The sequence below is a fragment of the Platalea leucorodia genome, assembly GCF_965183815.1.
Source record: "Platalea leucorodia genome assembly, chromosome: 7".
Lineage (NCBI taxonomy): Eukaryota > Metazoa > Chordata > Aves > Pelecaniformes > Threskiornithidae > Platalea > Platalea leucorodia.
This window is the reverse complement of record NC_138829.1, coordinates 58,488,502-58,507,437: the sequence shown is the minus strand read 5'-3', so window position 1 is coordinate 58,507,437 and position 18,936 is coordinate 58,488,502. Positions and strand designations below refer to the sequence as shown.

General features: G+C 36.1%; 1 protein-coding gene across 4 annotated transcripts in view; it reads right to left on the bottom strand.

Moving 5' to 3' along the window:
* Window positions 1-18,936, bottom strand: part of SOX6 (SRY-box transcription factor 6) — a 376,628-nt gene that overhangs the window by 270,072 nt on the left and 87,620 nt on the right. For 2 of the 4 annotated variants that reach the window (XM_082317552.1, XM_082317553.1), the window contains exon 3: window positions 17,742-17,883. The exons of the other annotated variants lie outside the window; for them this stretch is intronic. In XM_082317552.1, the coding sequence (XP_082173678.1) occupies window positions 17,742-17,755 (14 nt within the window). In that variant the 5' untranslated portion in view covers window positions 17,756-17,883. The remainder of the gene's footprint in view (window positions 1-17,741; window positions 17,884-18,936) is intronic. 4 annotated transcript variants of the gene reach the window in all.

Below are 18,936 nucleotides of genomic sequence, written 5' to 3'. Positions count from 1 at the left end.
CATAAGCTCAAAAGCTGGTAGTCTAACTGACTGCCCTAATTAGCTACGATTTTCACAGTACAGACAACATGATGAGCTAATCGAAATTTGCAAGATAATGACGTACCTCCAGCAAATATTCCTCCTCCTGAGGCCCAGTCTTAGAATAACAATAATGAGACCATTATTAGAGGAGGGCATTAAAATGCTGCACTGCTGCTAAACAGAGAACTTAATTGTTCTGGTCTTGTCCATTGAATCAACAACCTATTGTTGTGGACTTGAAAAATAAAGGACTGGAGAATGGGTGCCATAATGATTGGTCTGTGCTGCCATACCAGCACTCTGTAGAATTGTTTTCCTTTTGAAACTCTTGATGGACTAGTAGTTTTGTTTAAAAGTAATATAAAAGGCAATTGTCTGGATAAAAAGTCCTATTTATTGAAATCTTTAGAAGCAGTTGCATGGATTTGTTCATGACCCCCAAGATAAAAACATAGGGACCATAATAATGCTATTTGTAGAGACCACTGCTTGTAGTGACACTAGATAACACTGTCCTGTCTAGCTACTGCAAAAGGAAGGAAGGCATTTCCTTTGCAGACAGAAATCATGACAGAAGGTCAAATAGTGGACAGACCCAATTCATCTGTAAAAAGAAAGATGTTTCATTAAAAAAAAAAAAAAAAAAAAAGAATGACCTAGTATATTTGGTCATCATTTAGAATTCTGGGTTTAGATCAAACTGATAAAGGTATGCCTAAGTCAGTCACAACACAGGACTTTTTTGTTTGGTTAGTTGGATAGATATTAAAAATGATAGACCTTGTATTTTTTTCACCTCTTCTATAGAACTATACCCTAAACTTTGTAGTTGGGCAACTGAATAATATACCTTGAGATGTAGTGACTCAACTGATGTATATTGTAACATACTGTTACCTTAGGATATTCTTTATTTAAAATTGGAACTAGGAGGAAGAGATATCTAAAACCTCTGGAATGTCTTTTAATCTTTTTTTTTTTAATTGATATAAAAGTAAAATCTACAGCTTTTCACAAAATGTTTAAGATAATCATGATCTTGAGAAAAAAAATATTCTCCCAAATCAAAAATCATAGTTTTATTACATCAAATCATTGTTAAATAACACTATCCTGAATTCCTCTCATCTTTCATTGCAATAGAATAGTTGAAAACATATAAGCAATAATGGATTTACACTTTGGAACAGAAATTAAAATCACACCTTATTGTACTTTTTATAGTTACCTCTCAATGCATCTTTCTATATACAAATTTCTCAAAAATAAACTATGACTGTCGGTTAATATAAACAATCAGAAACAACAGAATTTGGGCTTGCAAGAGTACCCAGTGGTACTTTGCTATTAATTACAGTGGGAAAAAGTTTAGGTTTTAATTTTTCTTATTCTTATCAACATATTGTAAATCAAAATGAGAAAAAAAATGTGAAAAGGAATAAAAGGGGGAAGAAAACTTAAAGTTAAAGGTTAACCCAAAAGGCATTTTCAGCAGTCCTTAGAACTGCTTGCATAATGTAAAGTTGTCTTGCATGTGCTCACAGAACACATTTTCTTTAAACTCAGGGTCTTTTCTGTTGCAAATTGAAAAATGCCTAATATAAAGAAGTATTAAATTGTAAATAAGACCTCTTGCTTCATTCAATCCATGCTTTGCTTCATTTATCTTCATCTTGTTAGGCTAAATTAATTAACAATCTCTGTGTTGCACACTTTCTCTTTTCATTACATCAAATAATGGCCTGGATATGGGAGAAAACCCTCACCACAGGGATCTTGAAACACTACCTTGAGGAAGAGTCTCTTACCTATCCTGATTTTTTGAGAAATAAAAATATTTTTAAATCAGAGGCTTGCAATATATCATGTTTACAATTTGTAAGACACAAGTATTGAAAAAAAAGTACCTAAATTCATTAGCAGTTTTATTCGATGCTTTATTTAATACTAAAAAACTGCACTTGAATACAATTTCTGGCCAACTGTGTATACAGTCCCAAACATATTAATGTGTCAAATTACTCAAACCAAGTTGCTGTACCATTTGTCTGTGAATGTTCTGTATATAATTAATTGGATGTCTGGGACAGTTTCATTGGTAAATCTGGTTATTTTAATACTGTAATGAGGAGCAATATGCTAAACTATTAGGCAAGTTTTCTTCCTTTAACCTACATTATGGCATCTAGAGCAAAAGGACAAAACAGTAAAGCCTTTTTTAATCTCACCCTGATCAAACAACCCTCTTTCTCCAATCACAGCTTTGTGCGTGATATCTTTCTGCTAGTGTTTCTTATTTAATTAAAACAGACACTGACAGAAGGACATGGATTAGGACTGTAATGATGCATTTACTTAGATTAATCGGAGGCTCCTTTTGGAGTAATGGCTTAAACAAAGAACAAAAGGAAATTGTTATGAAACAGCCTTTTATCCCAGGCAAAGGTCACATTATGAGGTTTTTAATTTTGTCAGCCTCTGTTATATTGGGCCTTGCTACTGGAACATGAGAAGTGCTTCTCTCCCCCTCTCCCCTGAGCCAAGCCAGTTATTATAATACAGCCATTAAAGCTGCAAATTAAAATGTCTGATTTTAAAACAGGTTGCTTAGCTTTCAAAACCCTCTAATTAGCATGTTGTGCATTGTTGTGAAGGAAAGAAACCTAAAATGCTAATGACCTGCTGCCAGGTGACCACACTGCTGTGCAAAATAATACAGACCCTTTCAAGCAGTAGTAATAATAATAATAATACCCAGCCCTTATGAATTGCCCAACTCCAGATCTACTCTGCACCACATGTGCTTAAAGAAACAAGCGTGCATCCAGCCAAAGATCAGAGTTCAGTAGTCAGCACAAGAGATTGTTGTATGTTAACTGGAAAAAAGTCTGTGCTCATTCAGAAACTGTAACGAAAGAGAAAAACATTTGAAACCACCATGGGCCAGGTGATACTTGGACCAGGCACAGAGCAAAGCATGGAATAGAAAATTCTTACCCTCTCAGACAGAAACTACAGATACACTTCTGTAAATCTCAAAAGACCCAGCCCCAAGTTGCTGTGATAAATTCTGCTTCTGCGCTTTGTTCACAAAAAGGCAATAATGCATTAAAAGACGCCAAATACAGGTACATTTTTGTCCTTTTTCAGTTTACCGTTCATTGTAACAAGTTTATTGAACACACAAAATTAAGCTAGAGCTGCCAAATCTCAAAATTTTTCCTCAAGTTATTTTCTTAAAATATGCTACAGAAGAAAGTCTGACAATGAGGCTTCAAAGACTCAAACCAAATAGAAAAAGTTTTCTTAAACCTCATGGTACTTGAAGCTCTGTTTTTTGAATACTTGACTTTTAGCAAACTCACTCACTTCACACAAAATTTCAAAAGGAAAGAACTCTCATCTCCCAGTGACAAAATGTATCATAAATTACTTCCTTTTTTGAAATTGTAGCTGCAAAAATATTCATTAGTCTCCTGCACCACCTAAGCTGTACACAGAACCAACCCTTCTCCAGTCACAGAGTCCACACCTCTGACAAGCTGAAATGTCACACAGTACGTAGAGGCACACAACCTGATATCAACGAAGTAGCAAAACCTTGCTGACAGTGCCAAGCTGGGTCCAAACAGCAGCAGCAGAGGCTGCTGTTCAGCACCACAAAGAATACCTTCCTGAAAAGTCTGGAATAATTAGCTGGGCAGTCAAGATTAACCCCACTTGACCTGTTTTTTACCAACAGTTAAGAAAAAAGGCTTTCTCTGTAACCTGATGTCTTTGCCATAAAGATCCTGGTCCAACCCCTTCCAAACATACCAGCATAGCATGACAGCATTCTTCTGAGGTCACGGTAGTAGGAAGTTGGATGAGATGTTGAGGAGCTGTGCTGGACAATGTCTGCTCATTCGCAGAAGTCTCCCACCCTTCAAGTGATCCCTAATTGACCAGTAAGGGACAAAAATGACTGCAAAGGGGATTTTCAATCATTTTTAGTCCCTTATTGCATTACGTTTTACTTAAAAGTTCATCAGTCCAGAGACAAGGTACCGTGTGATTCCAAATCCCAATGCCCACCACTACTCAATGGAAAGCAAAATTCAGTTCCTCTCCAGATAAATTACAAACCAGCCAGGTTAAGCAAATTATAACATATAAAGGACCATGCGTGTGGTTTCGTCTCAAACCCGTGTGTCAACACTCTGTATTGCTTGTCTCTATTTTACACAGTACAGGCCAGATTCTGCCATGTTGTGGCCACTACACTCCCTCACAGTATAGTCCTGATCCTGAAAAAAATTTGACAACTTGCCCTTGAAAACATTAACACAATTACATGCAAGTCACTGAAATGACCTATGTAAAAAGGGAAAATACACTTATTTGCAAAAATAGTAATTTCAATTTACTTAACACTCAAACACCTGAGCTGCTTAAAGGTGGCAGACAAATTCTGGCAGACAAAATGTTAATAATAAAATTAACTATGTAGTAGTATTCTACCTGGTTAAAAATATGCTGAACTTCACAATAGTCTTCTACAACTTCGAGATATCACTGTCATCAGCCAGTACCACCATTTATTTATTTATTTAAACTTAACTTCTGTTCTGCCAAGATAATCACATCTTAAGATATGAGAACTTGTTTTCACAGACACATGTATCATCCACTAGTGTTCCTTGGCTGCCTCTTAGTTGTTATTTTTTCCTGAATAAGACCACCTCTGCGAGACAGAAAACACACTGCTAAGTTTATTTATAAAAAAATACGCTAACATCTAATGAAAAACAGACTTTGTGCAAAGTGATAGGTGGCTCTATCCTTTAAAACTCAGAGTCAGGAAATTACCATTATTTTCATTTGTGGCTGTGCACATACTATGTTTGTAGAATTCATCCTAACAGTGTATTTTAAAGGCATCCTCTGATGGCTAAGGCATTGATATGCACAATGCAAATACACCATTTCCCAAAAGTTCTATTTGTTCCTTAAAATATATGAAATATGCCAATGCTGTTTTAGTGAACAAGTAATAAAATCTGCATTAGTATCCTACACAGAATGTGAATTCATGCTTTAAGATCAGAGCTGCTTAGATAGCAAATTATCTGCATCATTTCACATCTACCAGCTAGAGAGCTGTCCAGGTACAGTCTGTATACAGTCAGCATTAGAACAATCAGTGCCTACATGAATACAGTACTTTGTGTCCTGTGGTTTTTGCTGAATATCCATGTAGTACATAGAAATATATGTAAAAGAACAACAGTAATCCAGTAATCTAAGACTTCAATGTAGGAGTCTGATGAGAGTCAGGCTGGCACAGCAGCAGCTAGTGGCATGGCACGGTGGAAACACTAGTAAAGCAGTCAAATACTCAGTAATCATGCTGGTGTGGTGCAGAATAAGACACTGATTGGGCTTTGATACATTACGAGTTCAACTAAGCCCATTAAAGTACATCTCTGAGTAACTATATTGCTCTGTTATGTTGATCCCAGAAACTCTGGTGGCCAATACGGAGCAGAAAAGACAACCTACTTTCTCATTTCTTTGAATATCACTTTCACACACCCAAGCAAAAGTCACAATAAGCTCTGCACTGATGAATAAAATGTATTTCTAGGGAAAAAAATCAAGCCATTGAGATTTCACGGATAATATTGTAAGCATATTTGACCCAAAGACAAGAAGAAAAGGAAAGTCAGTTCCTTCTAAATATTTTTTTTTTTTACTCAAGTAGCCCCACAGATTAGTGTGTGTGTTTTTTATATATGCATACATATATATGTATAAAATTGAACCTGTATAATATGGAAATATGTATACATAATGAAACCCAGTCCTGTTCTTCAAACGACCGGCTTGTGCCCCCCAACCACTAGCACTGATTATACAGAACAGCAATTTTCTCTATCTTTATATACTGTGAAACAAGAATAGTTCTTATCTCTGAGCACCAGTAACAGCTCTTTGGGTTTGTCCCATTATGCACAACCTATCTCCGTTTTTTCCATGTATCCTTTTCTACAGGTTCTCCACGTGCTATTCCACCTGGTCAGTCCATACTGGTATCACTGTATGCGCAGCTTTGTATATCTGTGAGATGAGAGAAAGCAGAGCTGTCTGCTCTTTGGGTTTCCAAAAGACTGCATTTGGGCCATACAAAGTAACTCTTTTTCAGCCCTAAGAACTACAGGAACAAGCAACATACATATTTGAATTCAAGTCACTTATCAGATGATTACCACATTCACTACTAGAAATTCTTATTACTGTTTAACGCTTCTTGCAATCCTACATATCCCATCTCATTCCAAAACTTCATTCCCATCGGATCTGTGATATAATGTACAAAACAGTGTTCAAATCCCTTATAAATTTCTTATTTGGTTTTGGAACTGTTACCCCTATGAACATACCATTGAACTTTTGACCTAACATCTTAAACTCTCTTTGCAACTGGAGTCTTCATATTTTCATTTCTGCTAATTTTTTTAGTCCTGAAGATAAAATAGATAAACGATGGAACAAAAATCACACAGGCAGTCAACTCCACTTTTCTGGCTATTATCACTTGATTTCAATAAATGATAGGGCTATTATATTCCAAACTGTCTTCTGCAAGAGAATACTGATCTATGCAATTCATCACTGATTTTATAGTGAGTGTCAGAAATTAAGTTGATAAACTATTTCATATTATATGTAATAGAAAAGCTACCTATATACTATCAAGGGCAGATAATATACTCAATGAGCATTTCAAAAAATATTTTTGCATTCTAGCACGCAAAAGTAGCCTGCACAAATTACGTGAAAATTTCACCCCAATTAAGTGAAAAGAAAATTATCCATATGCAAATTTGGCTTGCATCTCACTTCAGAAACACAGGCTAGGTTTCAAGAGAAACTGGGCCAAATGTAACTGTTAAGGGATTTCAGTTTGCTGGTGAACCCAACACGAAACAGCTCATACACAGAAAGGCATCATGCATATATAATTACAGTGTCATACCCACACACAAAAGAGAGCCATTTGGTGAACTTCAATACCTCCTCAGAAAATAATTCACTAGGCACCTTTCAGCATTTAACTTACAATTTTCCCACTAGTCAAAATTTCCCAATCAGTATTGCCTAATGAAGGGGGCACACAGGAGAGTAAGGCATATTTTTGACTCAGTACCTGGCATGCTAATTACCTTTTTACGCCTTGGTTTACCCATGTGTGAAACAGGAGAAACAAAACCTTTATAAATCACCTTTCTAAACTGCTTTGAGATTTGCTGATAAAAAGAGGGAATGAGGGAAACAACCTCTAAGCAGTCTGAAACAGGTATCAGTTAAAAACAAAACCAAACAAATGAACATAAAGGTTTGGGGTTTTTTGGTTGTTTGGTTGGGTGGTATTTTTTTCTTTCTCTAATGTTGGAGCTTTCAATACCCAATCAGCCAGTCATATTACTGCATTGTTTTATTATAAATTGGATCAGAACAGACAAATTAATCAAGTCAGGACAGTGAGTGCACTTTGTTTACATGCTATATCCTGTACACATCTTTCCTAGGTTCAGATCGAAATCCAGCTCCAGCTGCAACAGCTTTCAGGCTGACAAACCTTTCTGGAGCTGTGCCACACAGTGTTTCAGACCTGGAAGGTGCTGCAAGCAGGCACTTTCACTACACTTCTTAAAACCCCATATATCAAGTTTTCACACATTAAACATCCCTCCAAAGGTATACCTGTCGCAGTTTAATGATATGCACCATCCAATCTTTGGGCACTCATTTCTTCTGCCCATATAATTATCAGGATTTTAAATCTTTCATTTCTAAAGAGTGGAATTAAAATATATAACCTATTAGAAAGAGGATACTCTTAACTACAGTGTAGAGACTCATTTATAGTTCACTCTCAAAGAGCTTAAGGTAATAGATTTTGAAAATGTGTCATTTTTGTTATATATTAATATTTTGGGGTATATCTAAATCTTTACAAAATTTCCACTGCTGACACAGTTGGAAACGCTGTCACACTGCTGGAAACTAAAACAATTTAGTAAGAAAAGTAATGCAAATAAGTTGAACCACTTAATTTTTTTAATTATTGTGATCAATTCAGTGTTCCAGCAAGCTAACTTAGCACAGTTATAAAAGTCTTGCTGGTAATCACAGAGAACAAGCTGTACAACTACCTGGTTTCTTCAACATTTGTGAATAACGTGATTAACCCAAATGGGTTTTGAAAACAGTTTTTCTGACTTTTCATATATATATATATATGCGCACATATACAAATGTGTGTATGCATATGTATATATGTAGGTATATATACACCTACACGTACAGTTACATTTAAGTAAAATCATTAGGTTGTGTTCTCAGCCTTTTCTTCAAAGCCCACCAGCTAGAGCAGATGGAAACATGTAGCCATTTCTCAGCTCTCGTACCTGAAAGAGGACACGACAAGGTGCAGGACAGAGCAGGTGCCGCAGGTGAGCGGCCCCAGGGAACAGATGCCTCAGCAAGGGAGGAGGGAGCAGAACTAAGGGGAGGAGAATGAGAACAGCAACAGCTTGGGAGAGCTCAGGGACTCCCTACAAAACCCCGGGAACTTCTGCCTACCATCTGCATTTGACAGGCAACATTGGCGAGCACTTCATTTTGATGGACTACTTCAGATTAGAAAAGGGATGCAAGAAATGAAAGAGTTAAATCCATAAATTTATATAGAGGTTTAAGATAATCACATATAGGGCGATTATCTTAAATCCTAGAGAGATAGTGTTTTGCTTTATTTTCTTCCCCTCAAGCTTGCACCTTTTGTCATAATGAAATGCATAGTCAGCCCTCACTTGGTAAAATATTTGTGTTGCCATGCAGTTAAACAAATGTTTTTTTCATTTTCTTTTGAAATAGCCTCCCACCCATGTTTCTCTAAACAGTGGCCCATCAGTCCAGCTGGATAACATGTACAAGCTGAGCAGTAAAGTCTCCTCTTGCCCCCATTAAAAGGGCCCTTTCCTTATTTCATTTAGCCAGAACACATGGGGGAAAAAATAGGACTTCAAAATAATGGAGTACATCGGAAAGGAATTCTGATTCCATAATATTCCCACATTCCACTATAACACAGCATCCGATCGGCATTCAGCATAATAGTGTTAGCACAGGCAAGTGCAGAAGATCAAGGTAATCTTTTCTTATTTCTTTTACACACTGATATTCATAATTCCATTGTGTGCTCTTTTTCCTCTGTTTTTATTCTTCCCGATTCTTTGTATAAAATATGAAGAACTCACAAGTATGATTATCAAATTTATGATGTATGCTTGCTACACCGCACATTATAGTCACACAGTTGTTTGCCCTGCAGTATGAAAGATTTGCATAGCGTTTAAATGGGTCAGATCTATACAAACTATAGTTAAAATACTATTACATTTATATGTTTTTCTGTATGAACTAGTAAAAAAAAAATAATTTTTTATTCCACTTTAGGGCAACATTTTATTACAATTAAATGAAAAGGCTTAGCTCTGCTACTTCTTTGAAAAGAATCATGACCAAAAAGACACAATTTTAGGAAACATAACTGGAAGATGATAAAGAAAATCTCTCTACTTCCATATGAGGCAATATCACAACCAAATATATCTTGTTGATATTTAAAATCAGAACATATTCCCTTCTGTAATTCTTTCATCTGTGTGCACAATTTATACAGGAGCTTTGAGAGAGAAAAGAATGAAGCGCTTGCCTTTAATCCCGAGGGGTTTTTATGTGGTGGTGTTTTTGTTGTTTTTTTTTAATTCATTATACTCTCCCTTTCCCATCACTGGTGACCATCACTGCAGCACCATACCTCCAGCTGTGAGCTTGAACATACAGCTCCCTGAAGCCAAAACAAGTGCTGCTTTTCTGATTTAGAACAAGGGACATTGGAAGGGGGGGAAAAAGCTTAAGCTTCCATTCCTTTTGAATTTCAGTGTCATCTCTGTAATGGAGTATATGACACAGCAACCTAGACAATACGACAAATTACGGGAAAAGCTGCAGCAATTAAGATTACAGAAAATTATCAGATCTTTTAGCAGCAATTTAATATTGTGTCACCTTTAGAGGGAAAAACTCTTTAAACCATGTTTTACATGAAATATTTGATAAACCGTACACCTAATTTGTAAGGTTTTTCTGTTACAGAGCACAAGATGAAATCGTATGTACCTGACATTACTCCTCTCAGGGAGGACTATCGCCTAAAAGGAGAGGAATTCTCTCTTGCAGGAAATCCAGCACGTTCGACACAGACAGACAGACAGACAGAAGGACAGATGGAAAGAAGGAAGGAAGGAGGGTAAATATCAACAAGTAAAAGGACAGAAGATTACTTTGGAAGTTGTGCCACAAGTTACAGAAAAAGAATTTAAAAGGAAACTATTTTTTTTCTCCTCATGAAGTCCAGAGCACACATTTTATTATAGTGAGCACTGACTTAATTTTCCAAGACTCAGCCTGAGACAACAGCAGCTGACTACAAGCTCTGCAGAGGAGTCTAAAATTAGTATTTTAAAAAGTCTTTTTATTCTCATAAAATTTGTACATTAAAAATGACATTTTAAAAGGTTACTTCTGTAGAGAGGAACTAGCAGCTATCAAAATCTAAAAACACCAATCAAATGTAAACGTGTTTCAAACCAAACTTCAGTTAACGTAGACAAAGCGCCATGCCAAACAGCGGCACAGAGCAGGAGAAAGCTTTGAGAAAAATTATAAATTAGGTAAATCTTCAAGTTATAGTATTATTGCATCAAAGCTGTATTTTAGGCATCTTAGTGCTAACTGCCAAATGGTCTGCATTATTCTATGTTGTTAGCCATAGTAAGTGGATTTCCTACCACTTCAAACAAATTATCAATTCCAATAGAGCAGGTTTGTGATATAGCCAGAGAAAAAGGCTTTCTTTTAAACTTGGCCTGTTTTACTTTTCTGCTACTATAGAATACACCTTATTCCATATGGATTTTTATACACTTTAGGGTAAGAAAAATGCAGCTACTCATTGACATGTCCGCAAGTGTATTAAAATTACATTTACCCCAGACTTTTATATGTAAGTTTGTTTTATCTATCACATACAGCTGTAAGTAGAAGAGACAAGTTAGTCCAAGGACATAATGTCTTTCAGGCTCTATAGCACTTAGCAGGTTACTGGGCCTCCAAGGCCTAACAGATTTAACCAAGACTTTTCACACAATCAGGTAAAGAGAGCTAGGCCAGTCAGCAGATGTCCCATTCAGATAACAAAGAGAATATTTTAGTGACAATGTGAGAAAACAACAGTAAAAATGGTAGGGAAACTCACTGAACCGTAGCGCTCTTTTTTCTTTACTAAGAACCATCGACTGGAGTTTGACTATGGCATTCACTGTAGTCTTCAGTAAAGGGAAAGTCAGTCATACAAGCTTTGTCACAAGAGACCCAAATAAACTATTATAAGAATCGACTACATCAGTGCTGAACAATCTTCTATGTTTTAATTTCCTCTATGGATTTAGGATGAATTCCTAGATGAACTGTTAAAACACCAGGCTAATAGATGAAAGATTCTTGTCCTGCATGTCATCACTAAATTGATCTACGACAAAATGTTGCTGCATTTGTACCTTCAGTTTCACCTCAACATAATGCAAGTATTTAGTGTCCTCGAGTCTGAGTTAGAAATATTAAAACTTGCAAACAAGAAATGGCTATTAGTATCCAAAATGGCGATAGTCAGTTACAAACCAATGAAGAGATGAAAGCACTGTGGTGTGAACAAAGCCAGTTTTAGCATTTGTTAAGGTCACTTCAGTTCTTCAAGTGGCTCTTCTCAGAGTCCATTACCTCAGCTAAATACGCTCAGCAAACCATAATAATGATGGAGATAACCCATCTGATGAAACCAACTTGGGGTGTGGTTTTGAATTTGAATCAGGGAAAAGATGACTACACACCCCATGCTCTTGCTCTTCTCTAAGGCCAAGTTTAAATAAAGAAGAATACTTTTCAGTTATCTTGGACCACATTTCAATGGCAAGGGAACTGTGAATGAAAGAAGTTTACAAAGACGACTGTTAAACATTAAAGTATAGTATAATCACTGTATGAATTAGTCATAGCCAGTTTAGACACTGTCCAACCCACTTTCCAACCATCTGCAACAAATGTGCTCCATTAAAACAGAACCATATGGAAAACAAGCTAGCAATTAACACAGCTTCTATGCATACCTCTAATACAGCACAGATTTCAAACTTTGAGTGAAACTGACTGCTGAATTACTTCCATATTGCTGCTGTTTAGACCTTGGCAACACATATTTATCCTCACTCACTACAGTATGTCATCCCAAGATACTGCTATATCATCAAAATAAGCATGAAAAAACCACCCACAACTGAGCCACTCATTGTGGTTTATAGCCTCTTTTAATAAAATATTTGCAGATCAAAGTATAACAGACTTTTTCAAAGATGCATAATATGTTACTTACCAGTCAGTATCAAAACTAACAGCTAATGCAGGGCAAATCGATTAATTTAATTGCTAATTGGTAATATCTTATACTATTAAACAAAACTGCTTCAGGTTTGAGTAGTTTTCTGCTCTCCCAGGTTATCTGAAGTGCTGGAGATGCTGCACTTAACACTCTTATCATTTCCCGATTCAAAGGGAACATGCAGAAATTTTAGTTCCAAAATTCAGAACCCTTAAAAACGCTCACAGATAGTAATATTTTGGTTATTTTTCTTTAATGAAACAAGGAAACCAGAATACCTTATAATTGTATCTGTTTGAGTGTACAAGATCCAGAAAGTGAAGCTTAGTATAAAAAAAAACAAAACAAAACAAAACAAAACAACTAATTATAAGCAAAATGTTCTGTTTCCTTATTCAAAGTAAATTTTAAGTGCTCAGTAGACTCTGTGTCCTTTTCTACCCAGTCCATCAGAGCTCTTCACTTTAAAAGCCTGGCTCTTTAATTCAACCTACAGACATTTGTTCTCTTAGGCTCAACAGTTCAGTCCATGAGGTTTGGTCAAGGTGGCGAAGCCCCACAGAATCATGTGGGTTGGCAGGGACCTCTGGAGGTCATCAAACCTAAATACTGTACTAGAAAAAAAAAATATACCTAAATGATAAAAAACATACTGGGTATTTAAAACATGATGTTTCCAATGCAAATTAAGTTGCTTTAAATCGTGTGTAAAACATTGTAAAACATGTAAAACATTGGGGATTTTTTTTTTTTTAAATAACTGGTATTTATTTAATTAAACAAAGAATATCATAAAGCAAAATCATTCTAGTTCATCAAAGCTCCCGTATTTCCTCAGTTATCCAGGACGAAGTGAAAAAACTAACTACAGACATCATTTTGCTACAGACTTCTGAATTTTCCAAAGTGGAGTTGCAGAAGAGATTCATTCCATGAAATATTACCTCAGTACCTACACAATTTTGAAAGCACTGAAGCTTTTGAATCAGCCTTTCATGACTCTAGATCATCCATGGGCCACACTGTTTCCAAAGACGCACAATAAAACATGAAGAGCCTGGAAACGAAAGATTTAGAGGCAGAATTCCCCACATGAATTTAATTCTGTTCACACAGAAGTTTCTCCCCCAGTAAGCAGAAAACAAGAAGAAACTGTGAAACGAGCTCCGCATTTCTTCCCGGATGCTTTTCACGCCTTCAAAGGTTTCAATACCGACAGTATTAATAGAGCCCTATAGCAATAATACACTGTCCAAGCTTAATACATTGATGAAACAATATAGCTTAGCTATTATTATGTACGTCCATAGCTGCTTCTTGGTTCTGTCCTTACAATTGTCAAGTGTAGTAGCTATATAGAAGACCATATGATGTTTGGTGGTGGATTTTAAGTACCAGTATTTCAAGTTATGTAATTATACTCCAATTTTCATTTCTTCCAAGAAGGAAAGTTCTAGAAAACCTTGTCATGAAGATGTCCTTGCACATATGACACACCCACATAAGCATGCACCTTAACAGAAATAAAAGGATATAAACGTGCATCGTTTTAAAATTCATGGTTTGGCGAGACATTATCAGCAATACTTGAATACCTAAGGCAAACAATAACTCATTTTGTCTTAAAAATATGTCTATATCATCCAAAAGAGCTGAAGCAGCATTAAATGGGATTCTGATTCACGACATTTTGATTTAATAAAAAGAAGGTTTCAGTGACAGCCATATTAAACATCAGTTTGCAAATATGACTTTAAATAAACCATATGCATGTATCAAAAAAAGGCCTTCTGCCACTACGTTTATTTTCTACATTCATTAGGTAAATGATATATTGCCAGAAAGTCCAAAAATATTCAAATGGTATTAGGACTGCAAAAAATGCAATGCTTTGGAATTAGCACCTAAACCTTCTGCATCCCCCATAAATTCCAACTAATTAAATTCCTACTATGTTATTCCTCCTGTTTTCCTCACAGGTGTTTTATATATTTTCACCTGTTTCACTTCCCTTTTTGTTCAAGTAACAAAAAAATCTTAACCTTACTTGATTGACAGAAAGAAATAACAATATTTAATTAACATCACTTCATATGTGACAAATCTTAAAACTCTGCTCAGTCAATAAGGCTCTATGAAAGTATTCCCCCAACATTTTTAAAAGCTCTTTAAGAAAGCTCAGAACACTGTGTTCTTAATTCAAAAGCACATGCCGAGTTAATTATGGTCTTATGCTTTGACCAAAAGTAGGATTTGTGGGATTTTCTTTTTCTTAAGTCAAAGGATTCAAAAGTAATTTATGAATGATACTGAAATAATGCACGAATTAGCTGCTAACATGCTGTTAGTTTCAAGTGTTAATTTTTTTTTTAATGTACTGGGAGGGTCAGCATTAAAGTCATGCTGACTTGAAACTCTATTTATACTAAAAACTATGTTAACTGAAGAATCATACTATTTTACAGTCCTCCTACTTGCTTTTAGATTATTGCTCTTGACTAGGTTGTTTGAGAGACTTCAGCACAATTTCTGCCAATTTAAATACAGACGTTTCCATAGCTAAACAAATACTGTAACAGTGTCACATATACTCTCCCTAGAGTTACTATTTCTTTACGTACATGATGTTTAATTCATGTTCCTATATCTGTGTGAGCAGTTATACTATAGGTGTATACTATACACATTCTCGTATCTTACTGTTTGTCTGTTTAAGCAACTTGTTTTACCATGATCTTGTTATTACTAACACACTTTCAAAGGGGTCGCAAATGGTTCAAGGCACATACTCAGGTGTGCATGTGTGCACACAAATGTAAATGGCCACAATTTAGTAATGTTTATCAAAAGTATTGCCATCTATTTCTCAGTTGGATTTTAAAGAGCATCCAATTTACTGTAGATTATTGATTTAAAATGTGATTTCAGGCTCTAACTCACATGGGATCAGCACCACTTCTCTCCCATATGATAGCTGACAGGCAGAAAGGGCACTTGGGCTGAAGCAGTTTAAGGAAGGAGGAGCCACGGACAGTTTTCTCCCTGACCTTCCCCTTCCCTTTGGGATATGTTCCTCAACGGACAAACAGCAGACGGAGCCAGGCAGAGGTCAAGAAAGTCATGCTGCAAGGCCTTCCCGAGCTCCTGTCAAACACTTATCCAATCCTAGCTTGGTTCAAGACCAAACTGAATTTCCCTGAATTTCTCCTGCTATTCTAACAGTTTCTATATTAATTTCTTTTTTATCATCAATAATAAAGACTAATAACCATAAGCATTAGTGCAATGCATTCTGACAATCATTTCTGTTAGGATAATTTTAGTACCCTGTAAAATTATTTTGGCAAGATAAAGTTCTCTAAGAAATGGAGGAATCAGTTATTCTCTAAGAACAAGGTATGTGGAAGATTAATATTCATAGGGCATTGCCATAATCTTATGAACCATTGCCTAACACTTTTATACCCATTCTGCCCACTTTACACCTCTTGCCACAGCAATTAAATGAACTCCGTATTAACTATTTAGTTATTATTTGCAGAGGGAGTATGTTTCTAAATCAAACAATGCAAAATGTGAAGTCACTTCTGCACTATCCATTCAGCAAATAAATATGATCTAAAAGTAATGTATTCTACAGCTCGTATTTCTACTGCATAATTTCATAGATTTTGAAAATGTCTTCAGCATGTTCAATCATCAGTAAGGTCAGGGTTGCCAGTGGCACAAATCCAATATTGAATTCTTTGCTAAAATAATGCAGAAAAATAACATAGCATCGTGATACAGAATTAAGGAAAAGGTCATACCCATTCAGACTCAGGGAAGAGTACAGCTCCATGACCAAAAGGGAATAATGCAAAAGCAGTATAAACTTAGTGACAGGTGAGTTTGGGACATTGAGCCTACACAGTGAGCAAGGGCACTTGGATGGCCACAGTCGGGGACTGTGTGATACGAAGTTCCAGTGACTGCAGCAGAAGCCTGCTAAAAGAAGTGTCAGACTGGCCATCACAGGGGCCAGGAAAATGAGGGAATTGGAGCTCTCACAATGAAGACAGAAGTTAGCAAGATCAATACGTCATAAACGCAAGTGTATCCACTTCTGTATCTTGCTGCAAGAGAAAGAGCAGCTTGTCAAGTAGCAAATAACGTTTCTACTTCCATCTGATTTTCAGTAACTTTGTATGTAAGACATTTTTATACTGAAAATGTGCAAAACATGAATATTTTTTCACAGAATAAAATGCCAGTATTACTTTAAATAATACTTTTTTTAAAAAAAGCTGCTATGACTGAAGTGATAGGAAAAATGATAGCTGCTTAAGAAATTTTCTCAATGCTGTCTGAAAAGCCAAATAATTTTCTATTTAATTTCATCTACATTTTAGTTTCACTACTTGCAGTATCTGCCAATATAATGTAAGGATGGATTTAGGAGTAAGAGCAGATTTAGAATTTATAACAGTGTTACAGGTTGTAAGATATATATTTCAAAAAAAAAGAATCACAAATTCAGACTTCTGTTTGAAATGTTTGAAAGTGCTGTTTGGATTTTTTTGTCCAATTTTGCTTATAAATCCCTTGCTTTTAATGTTTTGTATCCATTTAAGGGATGAACCAAATTAATTAAAAAGACAGAAGGAATATAGACTGTTGTAGAATAAAGGAGAAGGAACATAATTTAAGAATGAAAAGGAAAAAAGCAAGGGATGAGTATATACTTATGTCTTAGAATACATCAGTTTTAATTCTGACATCTCAGTACTAATGTTTTGGGTGCCTTAGTTCTATAATGTATACAAAGCATATTTATAAACCTATATCATCAAATGTATTAATCATTAAGAGAATATCAGTAGACCTTTGAGCATTTTTTTTCTTCAAGTATCTAGTAGAGAAAGGCTGTCAATAGTCCTAAAACATTTGTGATGGTGACCCCCTCTTCTTTCACTCAATAATCTCAGTCTTATGCTTGAATAGATGAAGGAGAAAAAGGCTTATTGATTATTCAGTCAGTGATGTCTCCTGGATAAACAGAAAAAAAGGTTTGCCACAGAAAATATCTACAATGAACTCAAGATAATTAGGGGAAAAAAGTAACAAACAACTCTTCATTCATCTGCTAGAGAAGTTACTGCATTTCTAGCCCAAAAAAACCAATTATTCAGACCTTGCCTCCTCCATTTCCTACATTGCTTCCTTCTTCTGATGAACAAGAGACCTTTCAACACAGATGTGGTAGTCTTGCTTTCTTTTCAGTTTTCTGCCCACAAGTAAATTTGTTGCTCATGCCAGGTTGACAGCCTCTGAAACTGAAAAGGCTCCATTTATCCACGGAACAGACATTCCACTGGCCATGCAGGCCTCTTCACATTACCCCACCAACCTGCTTCGACCTTGACCCAAAAGGAGCGAATATCAGGAGTGGGCAGATAGATCAATTGCCATTTTCATTCCAAGCCTCATGTGATTCCTGAAGCTGCCAAAAAAATATCAAGTAGTGGCAGTAACCATGGGCCTAGCCCTGTGGACACCTTTGTGGATTTGAACCATCAATTAACATATCACAGAGAACCTAACTGTCAAACTGTAACAAATATAGGCTATTATTTACTTGGCTGGGTTCAAATTGGAGAACTTTGGGATGATGGGTTCCGTTTCTGATTAAATCCTTCCTTTGCAATCCAATCCCACGAGTGGGTAAAAAAAAAAAAACAACTAACAAATGATGAAATCAGCGTTTAGTAGTATAAAGAGAGAAGAGGCTCAAAAACTAAAGGTCATGAGCCCAGGCCAAACACAAACACTTATTGTCTGTGTAATCCAGTACTGGAAGCCTTACCATGAAGCATAGGAAGAAGAGAATCACCCCTCAGATGCTAACTTTCAGCTGCACCACCCTCACTAGCTAAGTTTTGTTGCTAAGCATCTGTTGTTCATTGTTGGAACCTACATTTGCCTTTTTACGTTTAACAGCATGCACTTTAAGTGGAAACCAAAATGGTTACTGCAGAATTCAAGCTGAGGGGTTTCCCCACTGAAAAGGGATCTTACGGTAAAAGAGAGATTAGACCAAGTTATACCTAGAGGCATCAATGAAAAAAAGCCAAGGCAGGAAGGACTGCAGAGAAGTTGCTGCATATGGTTGGTCACTAAGGCAACCAGTTTTTAAAAGAATTATCATACATTACCACCTAAATAACCAGTTTTGTAGCTCTTCTAAGTTTTGCTGTAAAGAGCAAAGTTGAAACAAGAAAGCTTCAAAGTGGCCATAAGGAAAACCTTTTTCACCATTAGGAGAGACGATCAGTGGGACAGACTGGCAAGGGAGGTTGTGCTGTCTCTATCCTTGGAGGTTTGTCAAG